This window comes from Coregonus lavaretus, assembly GCF_964263955.1.
Source record: "Coregonus lavaretus genome assembly, chromosome: 5".
NCBI lineage: Eukaryota > Metazoa > Chordata > Actinopteri > Salmoniformes > Salmonidae > Coregonus > Coregonus lavaretus.
The window spans coordinates 39,902,880-39,923,987 of NC_139992.1; the positions used below are offsets into that span (position 1 = coordinate 39,902,880).

The window sequence follows — 21,108 nt, forward strand, 5'->3', positions numbered from 1 at the left end:
ACTTGTTTTGTTAATTCATATACAAAAAAATACATCTCATTTAAAGATCGGTATAAGACTTCATTTAAGCTCATGATTGTGCCACAGGTAGACTGGTAACTAGACAAGGCACTGAGAATGAGTCCATAATGAGGTTGTTTTGTGGGAGACAGAGCCCTCTGTCCTTAGGGCACTGTCCAACTGTCTCTCTCAGAGAATAGTTCAAAGATAGTAGTCTTCGGGCTCGATTCAATCTGTTTCGTGGAAGTTTAGCGCTATAGCGTGATTCCAATTTAACGGCAATGTTCACAGAGAATACATTCACGGTACATGCTGCATATGTTGCCGTAATCGGAAATTACCTTTACATTTCAATAGTGCTGAACTTCAGCGATATGGATTGAATTGAGCGTTTAATAGTCCCACAGTGCTGCCCTCCACTGGTCAACATGTGTACAACATGCAGCAGCACTCCTCCCAGCTTTACCAGAGGACAGAGGAGAGTGAGGACTGTGACGTCTCTCTCAGCAGTCCTGGAGCAGGTCATACGGGCCACCCTCTACCACCTGGTGCTTGTCCTCCTCCTCCTGTTAACACACATTCATATGTCATCTGGAGTTATGGTATCATTCCTAGAGCAAAGCGGCTACTTTTCACTTTGTACCACACATAGTTCAATGGCATTCATATTCATGCACATATCTTTTTCTCCAGTGCTTGGTATACAAAAAAATAGGGTGGGATCACTTACAGGAAGCTGAGATGAAACTGGTTCACTTGTGGCAGGGGCGGAGTCGTAAGTGGGGTTAACGATACTGGGGTTGAAGATGGCAGGGTTACAGTCTGGAGGCGTCTCGTCCTCATCCTGCAAAAGAGGGCAAAGGTCAATTATCAAGTTTGAGGTTCCCCACGTTTTATTGTACATTTAGCTTCTTAATAAACAGAATATCTGAATATCAGTAAACAGCCGATTGCCTGCAATGAGACAAAAGGTCATAGTTGAATGATGTCTGAATCAGTGGATGCTCCTCAGAGGAGGAAGGGGAGGACCATCCTCAGTGAATTTCATAGAAATTGTCAAACATAAAAAAAGTTATTATTTTTAGATAAAACTATACTAAATATATTCACATGTCACCAAATAATTGATTAAAACACCCTGTTTTGCAATGACAGTAGCCTCAACAGCACTCTGTGGGGTAGCACCATGATGTAGCCGGAGGACAGCTAGCGTCCATCCTCCTCTTGGTACATTGACTTCAATACAAAACCTAGGAGACTCTTGGTTCTCAACCCCTTCCATAGACTTACATTTTCTCTCGACTTGTGTGCAGCTACGTTGTAAACTTTCATTCCTAGGCTAGGTTGGAACAACCTCATGATGGGTATAGGGACAATTTGAGTATCACGTAGTAGCCTAAACCTATCGATGTTACATTGAACTGGGTGAATGGAATATGAATGACAGTCATCCAATATGCGTAATAGAAATAAGGCCATGCTCATGAAAAAAAAAAAGTGTCCTTATCTTAAACGGCACTGACCGCCACTGGTCTGAATGTTGTGCAACAAACACACTCACCTTAAAGTAGTGGAACTGGAATGGTTTGGTCTTGTGGGTGTAGAAGTGGTAGCCTACGAACCCAGCCCCAGCCATCAGCATGATCAGTAGCACAACTCCAATTCCCATCCCTGCCTTGTGACCCGTGTGGAGCTGGGGGACCAATCACAGATAGGGTCAGAGGTCAGACACAGGAGTCCAATACCTGACCTTAACAACTGATTTAGGATCAGTTCTCACAGTTTGAGTCAGTCCTAATTTTAACCATCAACTATCAATAAATCTGATCAAGGACCAGTAAATATAGCCACATCTCATCAGAGATCAAGGAGAGAAACAGAACAGGAAATTATGTAATAATCTCACCGCTATCCGAGGGGGTGGGGCTTTGAGGGGTCCCTGCAGCACATGGATGATCCCATTGGATGCCAGGATGTCGGAGTCAACGATGAAGCGATCGTTGATATAACGGGAGGAACTCTACAGAGAGAGATCAGGAAGGGGCAAGTTTGAGCTCACTGAGACTACAATCATGAAGTCAAACGTTGTTTTCAGTGGTAATCTCTGTTCTATAAAATACACATATGTGGTCTACGAGGCTCGTTCAGTAGCTCATTTTAGTCCAATCTAGGAGACCTGGTTAACTAGAGCAACATAAAATAAGTTCATATAACGGGGACTGAAAAACAACAGAAAACCAGCGTTGTACACTGAGTGAATGAACACAGTACAGTAAGTACAGGGATGATGTGTACGGTACTGTTGCTCCATGTCTCACCAGGGCCTTGGGGTTGAGGAAGTCAGCAATACCCAGGACAATGAGGCTTTGGCCCAGCCGGGTGCGGATACGGCTGCCGTTGGTCAGGTCCTTCAGGGCCAAGGCCCGGCCCTCCGAGAGATGGTACTCCATGTCCCTGTGGGTCAGTGTCTGGACAACACAACACAGGAGAGTGTATGTGTACACATTTATACAGACTGTATACATGTTCATATAAGTGTGAGTAAGGGCTCTATTCAATCTGTATCGCCGAAGCATTAAAGATTGCGAGATAGACATTTAAAGGTAATTTCCGATCGAGTCGACATATGCAGCGTTTACCGTGAATGCAGTCTCCGCTAATGTGGGAATATTGCCTTTAAATTTCAATCAAGCTGTAACGCTGAACTTCCTGGATTGAGCCCTAAGTCTACTCTCTGGTTATGTCTAGTTGTAGTCGTGCACTCCAAACATCTGAGGGGGCACAAAGTACGTGAGGATGGTTAGGGGGTGGTTGGAGAATTTTGCATTTTTCAAACACCTGAAACAGCTTTTTCCTGCGATCTAGAGCCATAATCATTATGCTAAATTCTATGTTAAAATTATGTTTATTTTTCTGCATATCTAAGCATACCTCTTGAGCTGTCTGTATCAGTGGAGGCTGCTGAGGGAAGGACGGCTCATAATAATGGCTGGAACAGAGCAAATGGAATGGCATCAAACACATGGAAACCATGTGTTTGGTGTATTTGATAGCATTCCACTTATTCTGCTCCAGCCATTACTACGAGCCCGTCCTCCCCAATTAAGGTGCCACCAACCTCCTGTGGTCTGTATCCTCCTGACTGGTGGTTATATTTTTAAAGAAACTAAATAGGCTTCTCTGCATCTCTGCTAAAATCTGGGTAATGGATTGAAATTAATGTGAGTCTTATTCAGTACATTTAGTAATTGCTTGCTTTTCTAAAGTCCACCAACTTTGTCAGCAGGCATGCCAGCTAAGATAATTGGACAAGCTAGCTATTCGAAGTTGCTGGATATTGGCGAGAACTGGAACATGCTGTTGTACACGTCGATCCAGAGCATCCCAAACATGCTCAATGGGTGACATGTCTGGTGAGTATGCAGGCCATGGAAGAACTGGGACATTTTCCACTTCCAGGAATTGTGTACAGATCCTTGCGACATGGTGCATGATCATGCTGAAACATGAGGTGATGGCAGTGGATGAATGGCACGACAATGGGCCTCAGGATCTCGTCACGGTATCTCTGTGCACTCAAATTGCCATTGATAAATGCAACTGTGTTCGTTGTCCGTAGCTTATGCCTGCCCATACCATAACTCCACCACCACCATGGGGCACTCTGTTCATGACGTTGACATCAGCTAAACGCTCGCCCACACGACGCCATGTCTGCCATCTGCCCGGTACAGTTGAAACCGTGATTAATCCGTGAAGAGCACACCTCTCCAGCGTGCCAGTGGCCATCGAAAGGTGAGCATTTGCCCACTGAAGTCGGTTCAAGACGAGCACTCAGAGACGGTTTCTGACAGTTTGTGCAGAAATTCTTCGGTTGTGCAAACCCACAGTTTCATCAGCTGTCCGGGTGACAGGTCTCAGACGATCTCAGACGATCCTGCAGGTGAAGAAGCCGGATGGGGAGGTCCTGAGCTGGCCTGGTTACATGTGGTCTGTGTTTGTGAGGCCGGTTGGACATACTGCCAAATTCTCTAAAACAACGTTTTTAATTAATGAGCATTTTTTATTTTTCAAACAGGACAAATCTGACAAATCTCTGGTGGTAATGTACAGGGCTGTGTGTGAGTAGCTGTGTGAGAGGGTGCATACTGTATGTCCGGGTGTGCATAATGCATGTCAGTGTGTCTGACAGGGTATTCTTGTACCTGGTTCTGGTACAGTCCAGTATTATCAGGTACAAACAGAGTGGACAGGATGGTCAGGTTACTGAGGCGCTTCATAAACTGTTTTCCTGACTCTGACATCTGGGAGTAGTTCAGGATTTGCTGCAGGAAAAAAGGACTCTGGATCAGTAACAAACCATTGTGAGTGAACATACAAACCTGAATAGAATGATACCATTCAGATACTCACAGAGAGGAAGTTGGAGAAGGTAGGCTTCTCAGTAAGGACCTGCAGGAGGTTTCCAGTGCAGGAGTATCCATCTCCTATATAACCTGCTTTACATTCACATTTCACCTCTGGATTGGGAGACACACACCTTATGAAACACCTTATAAAACACACATTTGAAACACATAAAGAGGGCCATCTCTCACTCTCTCCCTCTTTCCCTCCCTTCTCAATCATTCCCACCTCTGATTCCCCCCTTACCCTTGACCCTGTAGCAGAAGGTGTCCCAGGTTTCACTGAGGTTGCTGCGTAAGCCGTAGTCTACGATGCCAACGTGACCAAAGCCACACTTGGGGTTGGAGTATGTGGTGGGGTAGGCCACTCTGGCCTGGTCCAGCCAGCTAGCCGCACACAGGTTGAGCCCAGCCTGGAGACAGCGGCATCAGAGGGTTAGCTAGCAACTCTACAGTGAATAGTATGTGTCTGTCAGTATGTATGTGTGTGTGTGTGTAAATGTGTTTGTGTGTATATTTGCTAGTGTGTGTTAATGTGTGTGTGCTCACCTGCTGTGCGTAGGAGAGCTGTGTGTATGTGGCGATGGTTCCCCCCTCTCCGGTGCAGGCCTCCTGGGCCGATGTGTAGTTCAGCTTGTACTGTCCCTTGGTGGACCGGAAGTGGAACACACCAACTGTGCTGTCTGGTGGGGGGTGGTGGGTGGAGGGGCACCAAAGATAGAAAACGTAAACATCACAGCATATCACACACCACATGTGCGTTTGGGTCTTGGAAAAGAGCTATACTGTATATAAATCCTATGTATTCCTCTGCACTTTAAATTAAACTCCTATACGAGGAGTGTACAGTATGTATGTGTGTGCATGTGTGTGCTTGCATGTGTGTGTGTGGCGTACCCTCGTAGTGAAGGTCGGTACACTGGGCGTCAGAGTGGCACTGCCCGTTCTCCTGGAGACAACGGTTCACAAGAAGCTCCTTCACCTCACATGTCACACCGTCCCCTATGTAGTTATCCTTACACACACACTTCTTCTTTCCCTGTAGACACACACACACACACACACACACACACACACACACACACACACACACACACACACACACACACACACAAAGATGAATTCATATTTAAAGCAGACATATAGCTGACATGGTGTATGTACGTGTACTTACAAATGGCAATAACATTGAACTTTTACTTGATCATGCTAGGATTATTGGCATACTCTAATAAGTTACCATAGCAACCCCTGTAGTACCCATGGCACCCCGTGGCTGACCCCTTACCGGCCCAGTCATGGTGCAGGTGGCGTGCTCGTGGCAACCCCCGTTGTCATCGACGGAGCAAGGGTCTATGGGACGACAGATGAAGCCGTCCCCAGAGTGTCCCTTAGGGCAGGTACAGCTCACCTTCTCCCCCTTCTGACTGCACTTAGCTCCCTTGGCACAGCCACCGTTCCAGAACTTACACATGTCGGCCACTAGAGGGTGGGGGAGAGAAGGAGGAAGGAACAGCCAAAGGAGCAATTCATGACACAGTAGAGAAGCAGTGATCAACGCTGATGTACATATTTGTTTCATGTGCATATACACAGTATGTGTCTGCATGTGGGATGTGTATGTGTAAATGTGTGTGTGTGTTGTAGTACTCCAGTGTTGTCTCCTCAGGCCATTACCTATGCAGCTGATGCCATCTCCCTCGTAGAAAAGTCTACATATACAGGTGTTATTGTCTTTGCATATGCCGTTCTGAGAGCAGGTTGGGGAGCAGACTGGACCCTCCGCTTTAGGGAGAGGGGGATAAGGGGGACAGGAACAGTTAACATCAAAGTTTAAATGACAAATATCAGTTAGAACATCTATTTTAAATATAGTAGAAACTGCCATTTCAAAATGATGGCTCTTGGTCTTCCTTTGTGTGGTGGACATTTTGTAACTTGTGGTTCTTTACCTAGTTGTGTCTCACAGCGCTGCCCGGTCCAGCCCTGTTCACAGAAACAGGAGCCTGTCCCTTTAAGGCCATCTTCACATGACCCATGCTCTGTGCAGTTACATGCTGAGGAAAAAAATAACATCATATCACAAGTCTGGTTCAAGATTCAGTATGGAGAATGATTCAAGATGATACACAATTAAACCACACAAGTTCAAGATGAAATTCTTCACACAAGGTAGCACAACTAAATCTTGAGATTGAGGTATCCACACTAGAATGCTACACACCTGTGCAGTCCGGTCCATAGTGGCCTTCTTTACACAACTCACAGGCGTTGCCCTGGAAACCCGTGTCACATGTGCAGTTACCGTTGCCTAGGTGACCGTCATCACACTTTCCATGGTTAAAACAGGGAGAAGACTTCCCGCCAGGACAAACTTGAGGTAAACACAAACAGGAAGTCAAAGGCATGATGGAAAACAACTCAGATCTGTAGTCTTTCACTTCAAACACCTGCTTTAACAAATGCCAATCACATTTCTGAGACTACATGAGACTTTTGGAGCTAGTCTTTGAGAATTACATTCTTTATGGGATTTTCACCACCAACTGTCATTGTTGTCCTATGTATTAGGATGCATTCCAAATAGTACCCTATTCCCTAGTACGTTTGACAAGTAGTGCACTATAAAGGGAATAAGGTGCAATTTGGGATGCAGTCTTGGTATGATCAGGGAGATCTGAGGCAATTTTGGGGAGTTCTTACCCAGACAGTCACGTCCATAGAATCCAGGACAGCACTTGGGTTGCCAGAGGACCAAAGTACATATGGCCTGGCAGCCTTTATTCATATTCAATATCATGGGTAGGTCACATTTCTTCACCTCCTGTAGAATACAAATATAGGGGCAGTATTTAGTAGGGGACAGATGCAAATGTTATATTCACATAACAGTTACGACGGATGGACGGATGAACAGATACCTTGACTTTGGACCCAGGGGGGCAGCGTGGTGATGATGTGCAGAATGAACAGGGTAGCTATCACACAGGAGAAACACAGAAAAAACATTAGAAGACAATAATAATTCTAATCAGCTTATTCCATGCTAGCAATAAAAAATACTATCTACTGTATGATATGGTCACACTCACCGGGAAATCGACAGTTTCCTTTTTGTCACAGCGACCCCCGAGACTGGGCGGGTTCAGCAGACAGTCGATCCCATAGGCTATCCCACCGTTGAAGGGGAGGTGCCTCTGGATGATTCGGCAGTTCCCGTCGTTGAGGAAGATTTCACCCTGTGGAGAAAAGTACATCTCTCAGAAAATGTTGGCTTTTGGGTCAATCCAAATGCCACAAGATGGCCTTCCTTTTTTGCCTCAAAATTTATTTTATTCCGCATGTTAGTGTTGTACAAACACACCACTACTTTGTTTTACTCACTATCTTGTCCAGCCCTCCACAATTGGCTTTGAGTTCGGATCCCTGGAGCGTCCGTATTGGATCCATGTGAACCAGCTCTGCTGCATACACCTTGGTGTCTCGGAGGATGTGGTATTTGAGGTACTCCAGCAGGTGTCCTTGGTTCTGTGTGTTGTAAAGGAAGTCTTTCTGCTCCTGGGGCAGTGTGGCCATGGCCTGGTCTGACGGCAGGAACAATGTCACGGGCTGGTGGAGGGGGTCGTTCACCATGGCCATCACATCTGTGTCCTGTAGGCGAAACAGATAAGAACACCTTCTTTAACACTTTTCATGGGAGACGTTTTAGATTGTTATTCTCAGAATCCATAAAGGAAATAGGAACTTCATAGGGACAATACTAACCAACAGCAGTTTGTAGAAGGTCTTGTAACCATTACGATCAGCCACATCAGTGAGGTTCAACTGTGAAGGGAGAGATGGAGAGGGAAAGAGAGAAAGAGGGAAAAGAGAGAGATGGAAGAGGGACAGGGAGATGGTGATGAGTTATCCCATGATGGAGTGTTTGACAGATTTATACAGGTGTATTGATTACAAATAGTCTCTGTCTTTGTACATACTGGCCCCTCTATCACATCAGCCTTCTTCAGGCTCTCTGGTATCATGAAGGTGTCAATCTCATGGATGATCCCATTGATGCTCGGGTCATCACTGCGCACCACTTTCACCATGTTGTTGATGAGGATGGTACCCTGGAAACAAGGACAGAAGACCTCAAATATCTCACCACAACCATGGAATCTCTTTCTCAAATGTAGCAGAGGAACCAGATGCAACATCTATACTATACTTCTATACATCTCAAGGTATATAAATAATGTCCAATCCATTATGATAATAAATGGTATCTTGGATAATAATCCACAGACATTGAAGCAACCAATATAATCCACTGGGAGTGTGGTAATCTCATTGGTTACCTCAGAGTAGGTGATGGTCAAGACGTCTCCCATGAGTGTGGTCAGGTTTCTGGGCGTGGTCAGGTCGCTGGCCAATAGGGTGTGACATGACACGATGTGGTAGCGAAGCATCTTGGCCCCCTTCTCTCTCTTCGAGAAATGCCTCAACTCTTTTGCCTAAGAGCAAGTCACACACAGATATATAGAAACAGGTGCATGTACACACACACAGACACACACACACACACACACACACACACACACACACACACACACACACACACACACACTTTCCTACCATTTCCCCCTGGGCGAAGGCCTCAGCTGTTGGAGCAAAGACTGTGAATGGACCCCGGCCCTTCAGAGAGATATCTGCTCTCTGAAATCAAACAACGTTCAACCAACAAGATCTTTAGTTCATTTGCTATTATTTTAGTCGACAGGGATTGTGTTGTGCCTTTCTCACTAGGATGTATAACTTAATCCAGAACATAAATAAAAGTGTGCTACTGGTCAGTGAGAGACTCACCATCAACCCAAGATAGAAATCCCTCAGTTTCCTGGTGAGAAGCTCCTGTGGATGAAAAAGATAAACACTAATCAAAGATCGAATGAAGAGTGAGTGAGTGAGAGAGCGAAGGGAAAAGAAAGTGGGAAAAGAGGTGTGAGCGTACATGGGGTATGTATATGTACTTACAAATGCCAATCAAATTGAACTTTTACTCATGCTATGTGTAGTCTCTTGTCCTACTCACCTTGCCCACAGTGCCTTTGCAGGTGATGCCGTCACCCACGTATCCGTCCATACAGGTGCAGCTGCGTTCCCCTGGACCAGTCATATTACACCTGGCATACCTGTGGCAGTCCCCGTGTTTCTGCCAAGAGGATCCCCACACTGTTACACTGTTCACTACATTTACAATGTTCACCACACTGTTACACTGTTCACTACATTTACACTGTTCACCACACTGTTACACTGTTCACTACATTTACAATGTTCACCACACTGTTACACTGTTCACTACATTTACACTGTTCACCACACTGTTACACTGTTCACTACATTTACAATGTTCACCAAACTGTTACACTGTTCACTACATTTACAATGTTCACCACACTGTTACACTGTTCACTACATTTACACTGTTCACCACACTGTTACACTGTTCAGCACGCTGTTACACTGTTCACCACGCTGTTACACTGTTCACCACGCTGTTACACTGTTCACCACACTGTTACACTGTTCACTACATTTACACTGTTCACCACACTGTTACACTGTTCACCACGCTGTTACACTGTTCATCACGCTGTTACACTGTTCACTACACTGCTACACTGTTCACCACGCTGTTACACTGTTCACTACATTTACACTGTTCACCAGACTGTTACACTGTTCACTACATTTACAATGTTCACCACACTGTTACACTGTTCACTACATTTACACTGTTCACCACGCTGTTACACTGTTCACCACGCTGTTACCCTGTTCACCACGTTGTTACACTGTTCACTACATTTACACTGTTCACCACACTGTTACACTGTTCACCACGCTGTTACACTGTTCATCACGCTGTTACACAGTTCACTACACTGCTACACTGTTCACCACGCTGTTACACTGTTCACCACGCTGTTACACTGTTCACCACGCTGTTACACTGTTCACCACGCTGTTACACTGTTCACCACGCTGTTACACTGTTCACCACGCTGTTACACTGTTCACTACATATACACTGTTCACCACACTGTTACACTGTTCACCACGCTGTTACACTGTTCATTACGCTGTTACACAGTTCACTACACTGCTACACTGTTCACCACGCTGTTACACTGTTCACCACGCTGTTACACTGTTCACCACACTGTTACACTGTTCACCACACTGTTACACTGTTCACCACGCTGTTACACTGTTCACCACGCTGTTACACAGTTCACTACACTGCTACACTGTTCACCACGCTGTTACACTGTTCACCACGCTGTTACACTGTTCACCACACTGTTACACTGTTCACCACACTGTTACACTGTTCACCACACGGTTACACTGTTCACCACGCTGTTACACTGTTCACCACGCTGTTACACTGTTCACCACACTGTTACACTGTTCACTACATTTACACTGTTCACCAGACTGTTACACTGTTCACTACAATTACACTGTTCACCACATTGTTACGCTGTTCACCACACTGTTACACTGTTCACCACACTGTTACACTTTTCACCACACTGTTACACTGTTCACTACATTTATACTGTTCACCACACTGTTACACTGTTCACGATACTGTTACACTGTTCACCAGACTGTTACACTGTTCACCACACTGTTACACTGTTCACCAGACCATTACAATGCTCACTACATTTACACTGTTCACCACACTGTTACACTGTTTACTAAATTGTTACACTGTTCACCATACTGTTACACTGTTCACCATACTGTTACACTGTTCACTACACTGTTACACTGTTCACCACACTGTTACACTGTTCACCACACTGTTACATAATTATTCACGCTGTTACACTGTTCACCACGCTGTTACACTGTTCACCACACTGTTACACTGTTCACTACATTTACACTGTTTACCACATGTTTACACTGTGCACCAGACTGTGACACTGTTCACCAGACTGTTACACTGTTCACTACATGTACACTGTTCACTACACTGCTACACTGTTCACCACGCTGTTACTCTGTTCACCACGCTGTTACACTGTTCACCACGCTGTTACACTGTTCACCACACTGTTACACTGTTCACCACACAGTTACACTGTTCACTACATTTACACTGTTCACCAGACTGTTACACTGTTCACTACATTTACAATGTTCACCACACTGTTACACTGTTCACTACATATACACTGTTCACCACGCTGTTACACTGTTCACCACGCTGTTACACTGTTCACCACGCTGTTACACTGTTCACCACGCTGTTACACTGTTCACCACACTGTTACACTGTTCACCACGCTGTTACACTGTTCATCACGCTGTTACACTGTTCACTACACTGCTACACTGTTCACCACGCTGTTACACTGTTCACCACGCTGTTACACTGTTCACCACACTGTTACACTGTTCACCACACTGTTACACTGTTCACCACGCTGTTACACTGTTCACCACGCTGTTACACTGTTCACCACACTGTTACACTGTTCACTACATTTACACTGTTCACCAGACTGTTACACTGTTCACTACAATTACACTGTTCACCACATTGTTACGCTGTTCACCACACTGTTACACTGTTCACCACACTGTTACACTGTTCACCACACTGTTACACTGTTCACTACACTGTTACACTGTTCACCACACTGTTACACTGTTCACTACATTTATACTGTTCACCACACTGTTACACTGTTCACCATACTGTTACACTGTTCACCATACCATTACAATGCTCACTACATTTACACTGTTCACCACACTGTTACACTGTTCACCATACTGTTAACTACAATGTTACACTGTTCACTACACTGTTACACTGTTACACTGTTCACCACACTGTTACACTGTTCACCACACTGTTACACTGTTCACCACACTGTTACATAATTATTCACGCTGTTACACTGTTCACCACGCTGTTACACTGTTCACCACACTGTTACACTGTTCACTACATTTACACTGTTTACCACATGTTTACACTGTGCACCAGACTGTGACACTGTTCACCAGACTGTGACACTGTTCACTACATTTACACTGTTCACCACACTGTTACACTGTTCACCACACTGTTACACTGTTCACTACACTGGTACACTGTTCACCACACTCACTGTTATACTGTTCACCACACTGTTACATGATTCATCACGCTGTTACACCGTTCACCACGCTGTAACACTGTTCACCACACTGTTACACTGTTCACCACACTGTTACACTGTTCACCACACGGTTACACTGTTCAGCACACTGTTACACTGTTCAGCACACTGTTACACTGTTCACCACACTGTTACACTGTTCACCACACTGTTACACTGTTCACCATACTGTTACACTGTTCACTACATTTACACTGTTCTCCACACTGTTACACTGTTCACTACACTGTTACACTGTTCACAACACTGTTACACTGTTCACCACACTATTACACTGTTCACTACACTGTTCACCACACTGTTACACTGCTCACTACACTGATACACTGTTCACTACATTGACACTTTATTGAGGGAGAGATTAGAGATGTACCATTCGACAGAGGTTGACAACCGTACAAGACTCCTTCCCATCTCCTGTGTAGCCTTGGCTGCACACACATGACGTCTGGATAGAAAACATGAAATAAGTCAGTTCATTTTTTTTACAACAGATTGATGGACACCAAACACACACAACCGACCAACCGACCGACTTACTTTGTTAGGTCCGGTGTGAATACAGTCTGCATTCACATGGCAGCCTCCTCTACCGTCCAGACAGGGGTTGATCTCTGAGGAAAAATAAAACAAAGTTTAACAGTAACATTTCACAAATACTTTCTTACCATTTCTTTCAGTGGTAGCCCAACCCTAGATAACTAATTGAACAAACACAGCTGAAACTCAACATTATTTCAGCCCCTGACCCGTCAAAGTGTGTAGATTAAAAACCCATACTTACGTACACACACCATCCCATCGCCATGATATCCTGTGTTACACACACACTGCCTGCGTCCTGGAAGAGTCCTCTTACACACAGCGTGAGGACTGCAGGCTCCGTTATTGTCTTTGCAGGCATCTTTCGCTGCACACACACACACACACACACACACACACACACACACACACACACACACAGATTTGTTACACCTAGTTTCCTGTGTAGTAGTCATATATAGTTTATAGCAGTTCAGGTATCAGTATAATAGTGCATGCTGGGAAGTGATAGGAAGAATACCTTTGCAGTCAGTGCCGTTGCCCTGAAACCCTGCCAAACATTCACAGCGACCTACTACACACCTGTGAGATAGATGCAAAAGAGGAGAAGAGATGGAACCACAGTTTATAACTAAGAGATGTAAGAACTGTTTCACTGACTTGCTGTGCTGAAATGGTTTGATTTCAACATAATCACATCATAGAGTGGTGGGAAGCTGAAGTCAGAGTGAGTTCACTCACATTGCACTGGTGTGGCACTTCCTGTCCCCACAGTTCTCTTCTCTAGTGAACTCTGAAACACAGCAAACAGGGATTACATTTTTTTTTTTACATTGTCATGTTACAGTATCATGAACACAATATGAGATGATCCTATAACATTGATATGATACATGTGAGATCAAATGCCCATGTAACATGTACTTGTAATATTATTATTTTTATTTTTAATGTCTTTCTGTCTGTTAGGGGTGAGACTAAAGTCCCTTGGTAGGATACATCCTGTGCCGTGGCATTTGCGTCCCTCGCCTTTGCAACCATGAAAAACACTTAAAAATTACAAAAAGTAACACCTCATACATTTTTGTTGATATTGATATGCAATTTTATTTTATTTTCCCGAAATGCCACCACAACTCAAGAATGACCCTCCTGCTCTGTGGCCCACTTATCAGGCAATCACCCTGTCATACATACTTGAAAGAGTAAATGCAAGGAGCTAAAATTATACTAATACAAAATAAGAACAACTCCAGCACATGTACTGTCATACAGTACATACTGTCGTACAGTACATACTGTCATCACAGGTGATCCCTCTCCAATACGCGTCACACTCGCATGTCCCATCTCCATGGATACCGTCATTGCACCGGCCGTTCTTACACCTACAGTCTGTAGAGAGAGAGAGGGGCAGAGATAGAGAGAGAGAGAGAGAGAGAGAGAGAGAGAGAGAGAGAGAGAGAGAGAGAGAGAGAGAGAGAGAGAGAGAGAGAGAGAGAGAGAGAGAGAGAGAGAGAGAGAGAGAGAGAGAGAGAGAGAGAGAGAGAACTGTGCTGATGATAGTAGTGTAGATGTTGATTATGTTTCTGTAATGCAAAAGCATCCCAACGTTGAATTGTTGGATTCTATAATGTAGTGGCAAGTTTATAGTGGATATATCTTGCGACAGTACCTTGGTCACAGTGGACGCTATATTACTACACTCTTAGAAAAAAGAGTTCCAAACGGGTTCTTCGGCTGTCCCCATAGGATAACCCTTTTTGGTTCCAGGTAGAACCCTTTTGTGTTCCATGTAGAACCCTCTGTGGAAAGGGTTTTACATGAAACCCAAAAGTGTTCTACCTGGAACCAAAAGGGTTCTACCTGGAACCAAAAAGGGTTATTCAAAGGGTTCTCCTATGGGGCCGAAGAACCCTTTTAGGTTCTATATAGCACCTTTTTTTCTAAGAGCATACAGTACATTACTACAGTACCTTGGTCACAGTACCTTGGTCACAGTACCTTGGTCACAGTACCTTGGTCACAGTACCTTGGTCACAGTGGATGCCGTATTTGCCCTCCTGACACGTTTCACAAGCGGTCCCGTTGAAGCCCTTCTTACATTGGCACACCCCTGTACCGTTGGTCCCGTCCTGGCACACCCCGTTCCCATAGCAGGGCTGGCCTTTGGGCCCTGGACACGGCTCACAGTGCTCCCCATAGAACCCGCCACAGCACCTCCGCACCTACAGGGGGTGCTAGAGTCACTCACAGGGACACACTTCTACTCTCACTTCCAATTGGCGTAAAGGTAGAGTATCACTGCCTGTCAATTCCCTCACTCAGGTAGAGCTTCTCTAGACCCTTGTTGATTCCTCTTCTTGGATTTAAATCATTGAATATGTGTAAGAAATATGCAAACACAATGCTAACAAATTATGTTAACAGTGCTTTTGTTTCTACACCAGTGACACATTCTAGACTAGGGATGCATGTCAAATTACACCCTATTCCCTATGGGCCCTGGTCAAAAATAGTGCACTATATAGGGAATAGGGTGGGATGCAGTCCGAACACAGTGCTAGTGGTGCTACTGGTGTCTCACGTACAATGGTAGTGTTCTTGCAAATGGTCTTGCAGCCGATGCTGAGCAGCTGTTCCCCCTGGTAGACCCGACGGAACATACACTTTTTCCTGACCAATGCCTGTAGGGAAAACAGCCATAACACAGAGAGTAATTCATGAAACATGACGGCCATTTTGGATCCACTATACAGTAGCTGGATATACTTGAAAGGTATCATGCCATTGGGGTAGATCCAGCTGGACAGGTGTTGTCTTGTGGGTAGAAGCAGTCTTGACAGGATCCCTTCAGACAAAAGATGAATGAAGAATTATCTGAGAAATTTCATGTCAAATGTTTAGAAAAAGGAAGAAAGGGGTATGGATTAAGCTGTACCGGAAATGTCTTGAATTGCTGGATGTCGCAGCGATTTTTGGTGATATCTAGGACTGCAGATAGGCCGTGGATCACCCCTTTACCACCCTGGATGTCTGAAACATTTACCTGGGCCTCATTCACAAACAACTACAGAGGAGAGAAGAGAAGAGAAGAGAAGAGAAGAGAAGAGAAGAGAAGAGAAGAGAAGAGAAGAGAAGAGAAGAGAAGAGAAGAGAAGAGAAGAGAAGAGAAGAGAAGAGAAGAGAAGAGAAGAGAAGAGAAGAGAAGAGAAGAGAAGAGAAGAGAAGAGAAGAGAAGAGAAGAGAAGAGAAGAGAAGAGAAGAGAAGAGAAGAGAAGAGAAGAGAAGAGAAGAGAAGAGAAGAGAAGAGAAGAGAAGAGAAGAGAAGAGGAGAGGAGAGGAGAGGAGAGGAGAGGAGAGGAGAGGAGAGGAGAGGAGAGGAGAGGAGAGGAGAGAGAAGAGAAGAGAAGAGAAGAGAAGAGAAGAGAAGAGAAGAGAAGAGAAGAGAAGAGAAGAGAAGAGAAGAGAAGAGAAGAGAAGAGAAGAGAAGAGAAGAGAAGAGAAGAGAAGAGAAGAGAAGAGAAGAGAAGAGAAGAGAAGCACCACATTTTGAGAGGACTCAAACAGTAGTAGACTACATCCAATATGGCTGATACAACACTAGCAGAAGAACACAAACAGAATTCCCAGAGCATCCCATAATAATAATACCTTGTCATCCCTGGGTAAGATGCCCAGCTGGTAGGAGAACCCCAGCATGGTCTCCTTGTAGGCTCCACCCTGCAGGTCTATCCTCATCAACCTATCAGACAGCACTATGTGGTACCGCGTCGTATTCAGGTCCTGACATCAACCAAAACACACACAGTACTATACAGTTCATACATTATATAAGCACGCACACTCGCATCCACAAACACACACACAATGTGTAACAAGATCACAAAATAATTTGAGGCACCATGGTGTCCGAAGCGGTATTCTTGAGGTACTCGAGGACAGCACTGTCTGTTGGAGCAAACACTGTGTACGCCGAGGCCTGCTCTATCTCCTCTGTCAGGTTATGATGCTGAGAGGGAGCAGACAGAGACAGACATTTTCCTCAGATATGGCTGCATATGGAATCACAAGTAATTTAATGGAGAACATTAATAAGACATTGATAAGGCTGGGGTTGTTCATCAGAGTGCTCTCTTCAAAAAAGAGAGTTTGGGTGCTGTACGAGCGTGTGGCTTGGATGAAAAGAATAGAAGCCTTATAATGTACGTACAACAAGGTAACTCCTGAACAGGGAGAACTCTGGCCTCTGTGCAAGCAGCTCCAGCAGCCCCTCACTGAGACTCCTCTCTGGAACCAACACTGTGTCAATAATGTGGATCAGTCCATTGGTTGAAGCCACATTTGCGGTTGTTATGGTGGCTCCTCCAATCACTGTGGACTGACAGACAATACAGGGTTAACTTCAGGTCATGTGTTACAGTATCACAGTTCCTGTTCACTTCAAGCTTAGGATAAAACCTACCTCTAAACTCACCTCATTGATAATAGTAACAGGAAGAGCCTTTTTCAGAAGGGAAGTGAGCTGCAAGGTGGAGGATGTGTTGCGTAGGTCAGCTAGCGAGTAGACACCTTGGATCATGTGATTTCTATCAGGGTATAATCAGAAATAAGGATTATCACAATGGAAGAATCTCAATGCCTATACCAAAACGTTTTAGAAAGTTGTCCAATGGAAAATAAAAGAGACGGTTCAGAGAGAAGTCCAGGTAATCTCTTCCTGTTTCAGGCCATATTCTTTCATTTGGTGCCTAATGAATATGACCCAGGTCTTACTTGATGATACTGGGTAGGTTCCCCTGGGTTGTCCAGAAGTCCTTGTCCTCTTTGGTCATCTTGTCTGTGGCTGCTGTGGACGGCACCAGCAGAGTTACGTTCTGACTGTTCATGAGTGGCAGTTGGGAAATGCCTGTGTCCTGGGAGAGGGGAGGAGACAAAATAAAATACTAAATGTCATGATGACCTAAAACCATCCGACCAGCATCTTACAGGCATACTAGCAGGCTAACAGAAGTTAATGGTGAGTTGTGAATATGACCTTGTGCAGATTGTAGCAGTATGCACTACAGTACCCATAATGCTCTGTAATCATATCCGGTTGTGTCTTACTAAACGTTTCTGAAGCTTACACTATGCACTCTTAGAAAAAAGGGTTCCAAAAGTGTTTTTCGGCTGTCCCCATAGGATAACCCTTTTTGGTTCCAGGTAAAACCGTCTGTAGAAGAACTCTATTAGGTTCTAGATAGCACCTTTTTTCTAAGAGTGTGGTGTGACGTCTCCTTATTGATACAGGATGTCAGAAGTGAAAATAAGTTGTTTCTTATTCAGACAATAAAGAATCTGAACAACAGCATAAACAACACAGGGAAAACTCAAAACCCCCCTCTTGTAAAACGATGAGAAATGACAATGGTCAAGTCAAACTTACAGTCACCCATTTGGCGAACTCAGTGACGTCAGGAAGGGCCATCAACTCCTACAGAGACACAGTGGAGGTAAGGTTTGTTATTCAGATCAGAGTATGTCAGTCCCCCAATCCTCAGCCATATGTAGCTACCTGTCTTGGCAATAAGGTAGGAAATGCTCACCTGTCCCACGTTACCGTAGCACACCTCTCCGTCACCTATGTATCCATCCTCACACACACACTTCCATGCACCGGACACGTAGAGACAGCTTGCCTGTAGGAGAGAAAGTAGATCAAAGTTCATGAGGTCAAAGGCTATCATCTCAGTCATTCAGTATTATGGTCTGTGATTCTATTGGTCAATACTTATCGTGTTAGCCAATGAGAAGTAGCGGGCTCCCACCAGATAATGACAGCCGCCATTTTGTTCCACGCACGGATTGTTCGCCTCGCACTCCCTCCCATTGCCACGGAAACCACTCTTGCACGCACAGCCGCTCTGCATTTGGAAATAGGAACATGCGTAAGATCAACTGGAGTCTTTGGGCTTTATTGAATGGATGGAATAAGATAGATAGTAGGGGAGAAAAGATACGAACATAGCATGGTCAGTCAGACTTTTTGGGAGTTGGATGCCCTACCCCCCTCTCTCACCTGTCCAGGGCCCACGTAGATACAGGTAGCATTGGGATGGCAGCCCCCTCTATCAGCGCCCAGGCAGTCATTGATAGGCTGGCACCCATCCTCGTCTGCCCTCCACCCTGCCAAACAATGGCATGTGTGTGAGCCTGGCCCTGTCTTTATACACTTGGCCTGTAGGGGGTAGCGGAGAGCACAGTCAGAACAGCTCAGTACAGCAAGCAGGCTACCATGCTAAGGTGAAAAACAGATCTAAAATGTTAAATTGGAAAAGGTACTGAAATACGTTGATGGTGAGATGTATGGTTTTCGTACATTGTGTGTTTTCTGTGCTTACATTCACATCGCATCCTCCACGGTTCGGCAGGACACATGGGTCCGTGTCCACGCACGTGATCCCATCACCTTGAAAACCAGGCTTACACACACACCTTCACACACATAAAAAACACAGCTTTTACTTTAAAAAAAAACTTTTGCAGGAGGGAAATCTTGGATACAAAACACTGTGTTGTCTTGAGAATTTAGAACATTGAGTGAGAGAAAGGGATTCTATTGTTATACCATCATCCCCAACAAGGCCGCAGTGAAGCCTACACACTCACTTGACTGCCCCTCCGTTGAAGTCACACTCTGCGTAGGCATGACAGAAGGTCACCTGGGGGCCACAGGCCTGGGTGTGGCGTTCACAATACTGGCCAGTGTAGCCCGGCTGGCAGGAGTCCACCTTACAACGCCCGTCTGCCTCGGGACGGTTATCACACACACCATGGATACAGTCACAAGCTAGGGACAGAGGGGGATAGACACATCATCAACATGAGACAGACGTGTCATCATCTGGGGACACTGATGTGTCCCTGTGTCAATATAGAATGTCTAAGACGGGGGTATACTTTTGTCGCAGGCCGGTCCGTATTTGTTGGGGTTGGAGCAGTAGTGGCACCGGGAGCCTTTGAAGTTGGTCTCACAGACACATGTCCCGTTTCCCTCGATCCCCTCAGAACACTAAGACACATGGTAGAAAATAAGTATGAATACCTACATACTGTACATAAACACAAAGATGAGAATTATGCCAATCACTGCATTGATTATCCTCAGTCAGATAGCTTAAGTGGTTAAGGGATAAATTGGTTAAGTGGTGTGTCTCACCTGTCCGCGACGGGAGCAGGGGGTGTTGAACCCTCCAGGACAGGGGGTGCAGTCTGGCCCATAGAAGCCCTTACAGCACAGTGGTGTCTGGGGAGAGGATGATGTAGAGGTGGGGTTAGGGAGGAGGACAGGCTCAGGAGGGGGAAGAACTCAAATCAGACCTACAGAGTGTGTGAGGGGTGTTTGAGGTGTGCGAGGTGCAAGGGAGGTTGTGTGTGGTGTGTGTGTATGTGTTTTCCTACATTATCAGGACCAGAATGTCCTGACAAGTCACCAGAATGTCCTGACAAGTCAACAGCATGTCCTGACAAGGTAGGAAAACAAAAAACGTGAATTTGTTATAATTCTATTTTAGGCTTAAAGGTTTAGGGTTTGGGGTTAAGGTTAGGGTTAGGGTTAGGAGTTAGGGTTTGGGGTTTTATGTGTGTCTGTGTGTGTCTGTACCGTGAGGGTCCTGTTGCATATGAGGGCGCAGCCAAACGTAGGGATGTTGAAACCCAGTATGTCCCGGAACACACAGCCGCGAATGAAGGTGTTCTACACAAAGGGGGCAACATCAGCAAAATAAACACAGAGCTGTATAGAGTACATGGATGGCAGCATCCCAAATGGCACCCTACTACCTTTAAAGTCTACTACTTTTGTCCAGGGCTCATAGGGCTCTGGTCAAAAGTAGTGCACTATATAGGGAATATGATGCCATTTGCAACACAGACCATGGCTC

At 45.1% G+C, this 21,108-nt stretch overlaps 1 protein-coding gene across 1 annotated transcript in view; it reads right to left on the reverse strand.

The window, feature by feature from the left end:
* Window positions 1–43: 43 nt before the first annotated feature.
* LOC311129024 (stabilin-2-like) overlaps window positions 44–21,108 on the reverse strand; it is a gene marked incomplete at its 5' end in the record, with an annotated part of 34,461 nt that continues 13,396 nt past the window's right edge. The window contains 48 exons of the mRNA XM_084161273.1: window positions 44–563; window positions 731–844; window positions 1,562–1,693; window positions 1,907–2,020; window positions 2,319–2,468; window positions 4,206–4,325; window positions 4,414–4,520; window positions 4,654–4,819; window positions 4,956–5,089; window positions 5,304–5,445; window positions 5,695–5,888; window positions 6,084–6,191; window positions 6,359–6,463; window positions 6,631–6,780; window positions 7,110–7,230; window positions 7,328–7,384; window positions 7,499–7,645; window positions 7,791–8,057; window positions 8,172–8,231; window positions 8,387–8,518; window positions 8,747–8,902; window positions 9,024–9,104; window positions 9,255–9,299; window positions 9,481–9,600; window positions 13,014–13,088; window positions 13,181–13,254; window positions 13,425–13,550; window positions 13,704–13,765; window positions 13,925–13,976; window positions 14,483–14,578; window positions 15,216–15,411; window positions 15,775–15,870; window positions 15,972–16,034; window positions 16,125–16,253; window positions 16,838–16,969; window positions 17,088–17,195; window positions 17,397–17,564; window positions 17,661–17,772; window positions 17,960–18,099; window positions 18,612–18,659; window positions 18,772–18,864; window positions 18,994–19,089; window positions 19,245–19,403; window positions 19,567–19,660; window positions 19,835–20,015; window positions 20,126–20,237; window positions 20,385–20,471; window positions 20,829–20,921. Coding sequence (XP_084017399.1) covers window positions 504–563; window positions 731–844; window positions 1,562–1,693; window positions 1,907–2,020; window positions 2,319–2,468; window positions 4,206–4,325; window positions 4,414–4,520; window positions 4,654–4,819; window positions 4,956–5,089; window positions 5,304–5,445; window positions 5,695–5,888; window positions 6,084–6,191; window positions 6,359–6,463; window positions 6,631–6,780; window positions 7,110–7,230; window positions 7,328–7,384; window positions 7,499–7,645; window positions 7,791–8,057; window positions 8,172–8,231; window positions 8,387–8,518; window positions 8,747–8,902; window positions 9,024–9,104; window positions 9,255–9,299; window positions 9,481–9,600; window positions 13,014–13,088; window positions 13,181–13,254; window positions 13,425–13,550; window positions 13,704–13,765; window positions 13,925–13,976; window positions 14,483–14,578; window positions 15,216–15,411; window positions 15,775–15,870; window positions 15,972–16,034; window positions 16,125–16,253; window positions 16,838–16,969; window positions 17,088–17,195; window positions 17,397–17,564; window positions 17,661–17,772; window positions 17,960–18,099; window positions 18,612–18,659; window positions 18,772–18,864; window positions 18,994–19,089; window positions 19,245–19,403; window positions 19,567–19,660; window positions 19,835–20,015; window positions 20,126–20,237; window positions 20,385–20,471; window positions 20,829–20,921 — 5,574 coding nt within the window. The 3' untranslated portion in view covers window positions 44–503. The remainder of the gene's footprint in view (window positions 564–730; window positions 845–1,561; window positions 1,694–1,906; window positions 2,021–2,318; window positions 2,469–4,205; window positions 4,326–4,413; window positions 4,521–4,653; window positions 4,820–4,955; window positions 5,090–5,303; window positions 5,446–5,694; window positions 5,889–6,083; window positions 6,192–6,358; window positions 6,464–6,630; window positions 6,781–7,109; window positions 7,231–7,327; window positions 7,385–7,498; window positions 7,646–7,790; window positions 8,058–8,171; window positions 8,232–8,386; window positions 8,519–8,746; window positions 8,903–9,023; window positions 9,105–9,254; window positions 9,300–9,480; window positions 9,601–13,013; window positions 13,089–13,180; window positions 13,255–13,424; window positions 13,551–13,703; window positions 13,766–13,924; window positions 13,977–14,482; window positions 14,579–15,215; window positions 15,412–15,774; window positions 15,871–15,971; window positions 16,035–16,124; window positions 16,254–16,837; window positions 16,970–17,087; window positions 17,196–17,396; window positions 17,565–17,660; window positions 17,773–17,959; window positions 18,100–18,611; window positions 18,660–18,771; window positions 18,865–18,993; window positions 19,090–19,244; window positions 19,404–19,566; window positions 19,661–19,834; window positions 20,016–20,125; window positions 20,238–20,384; window positions 20,472–20,828; window positions 20,922–21,108) is intronic.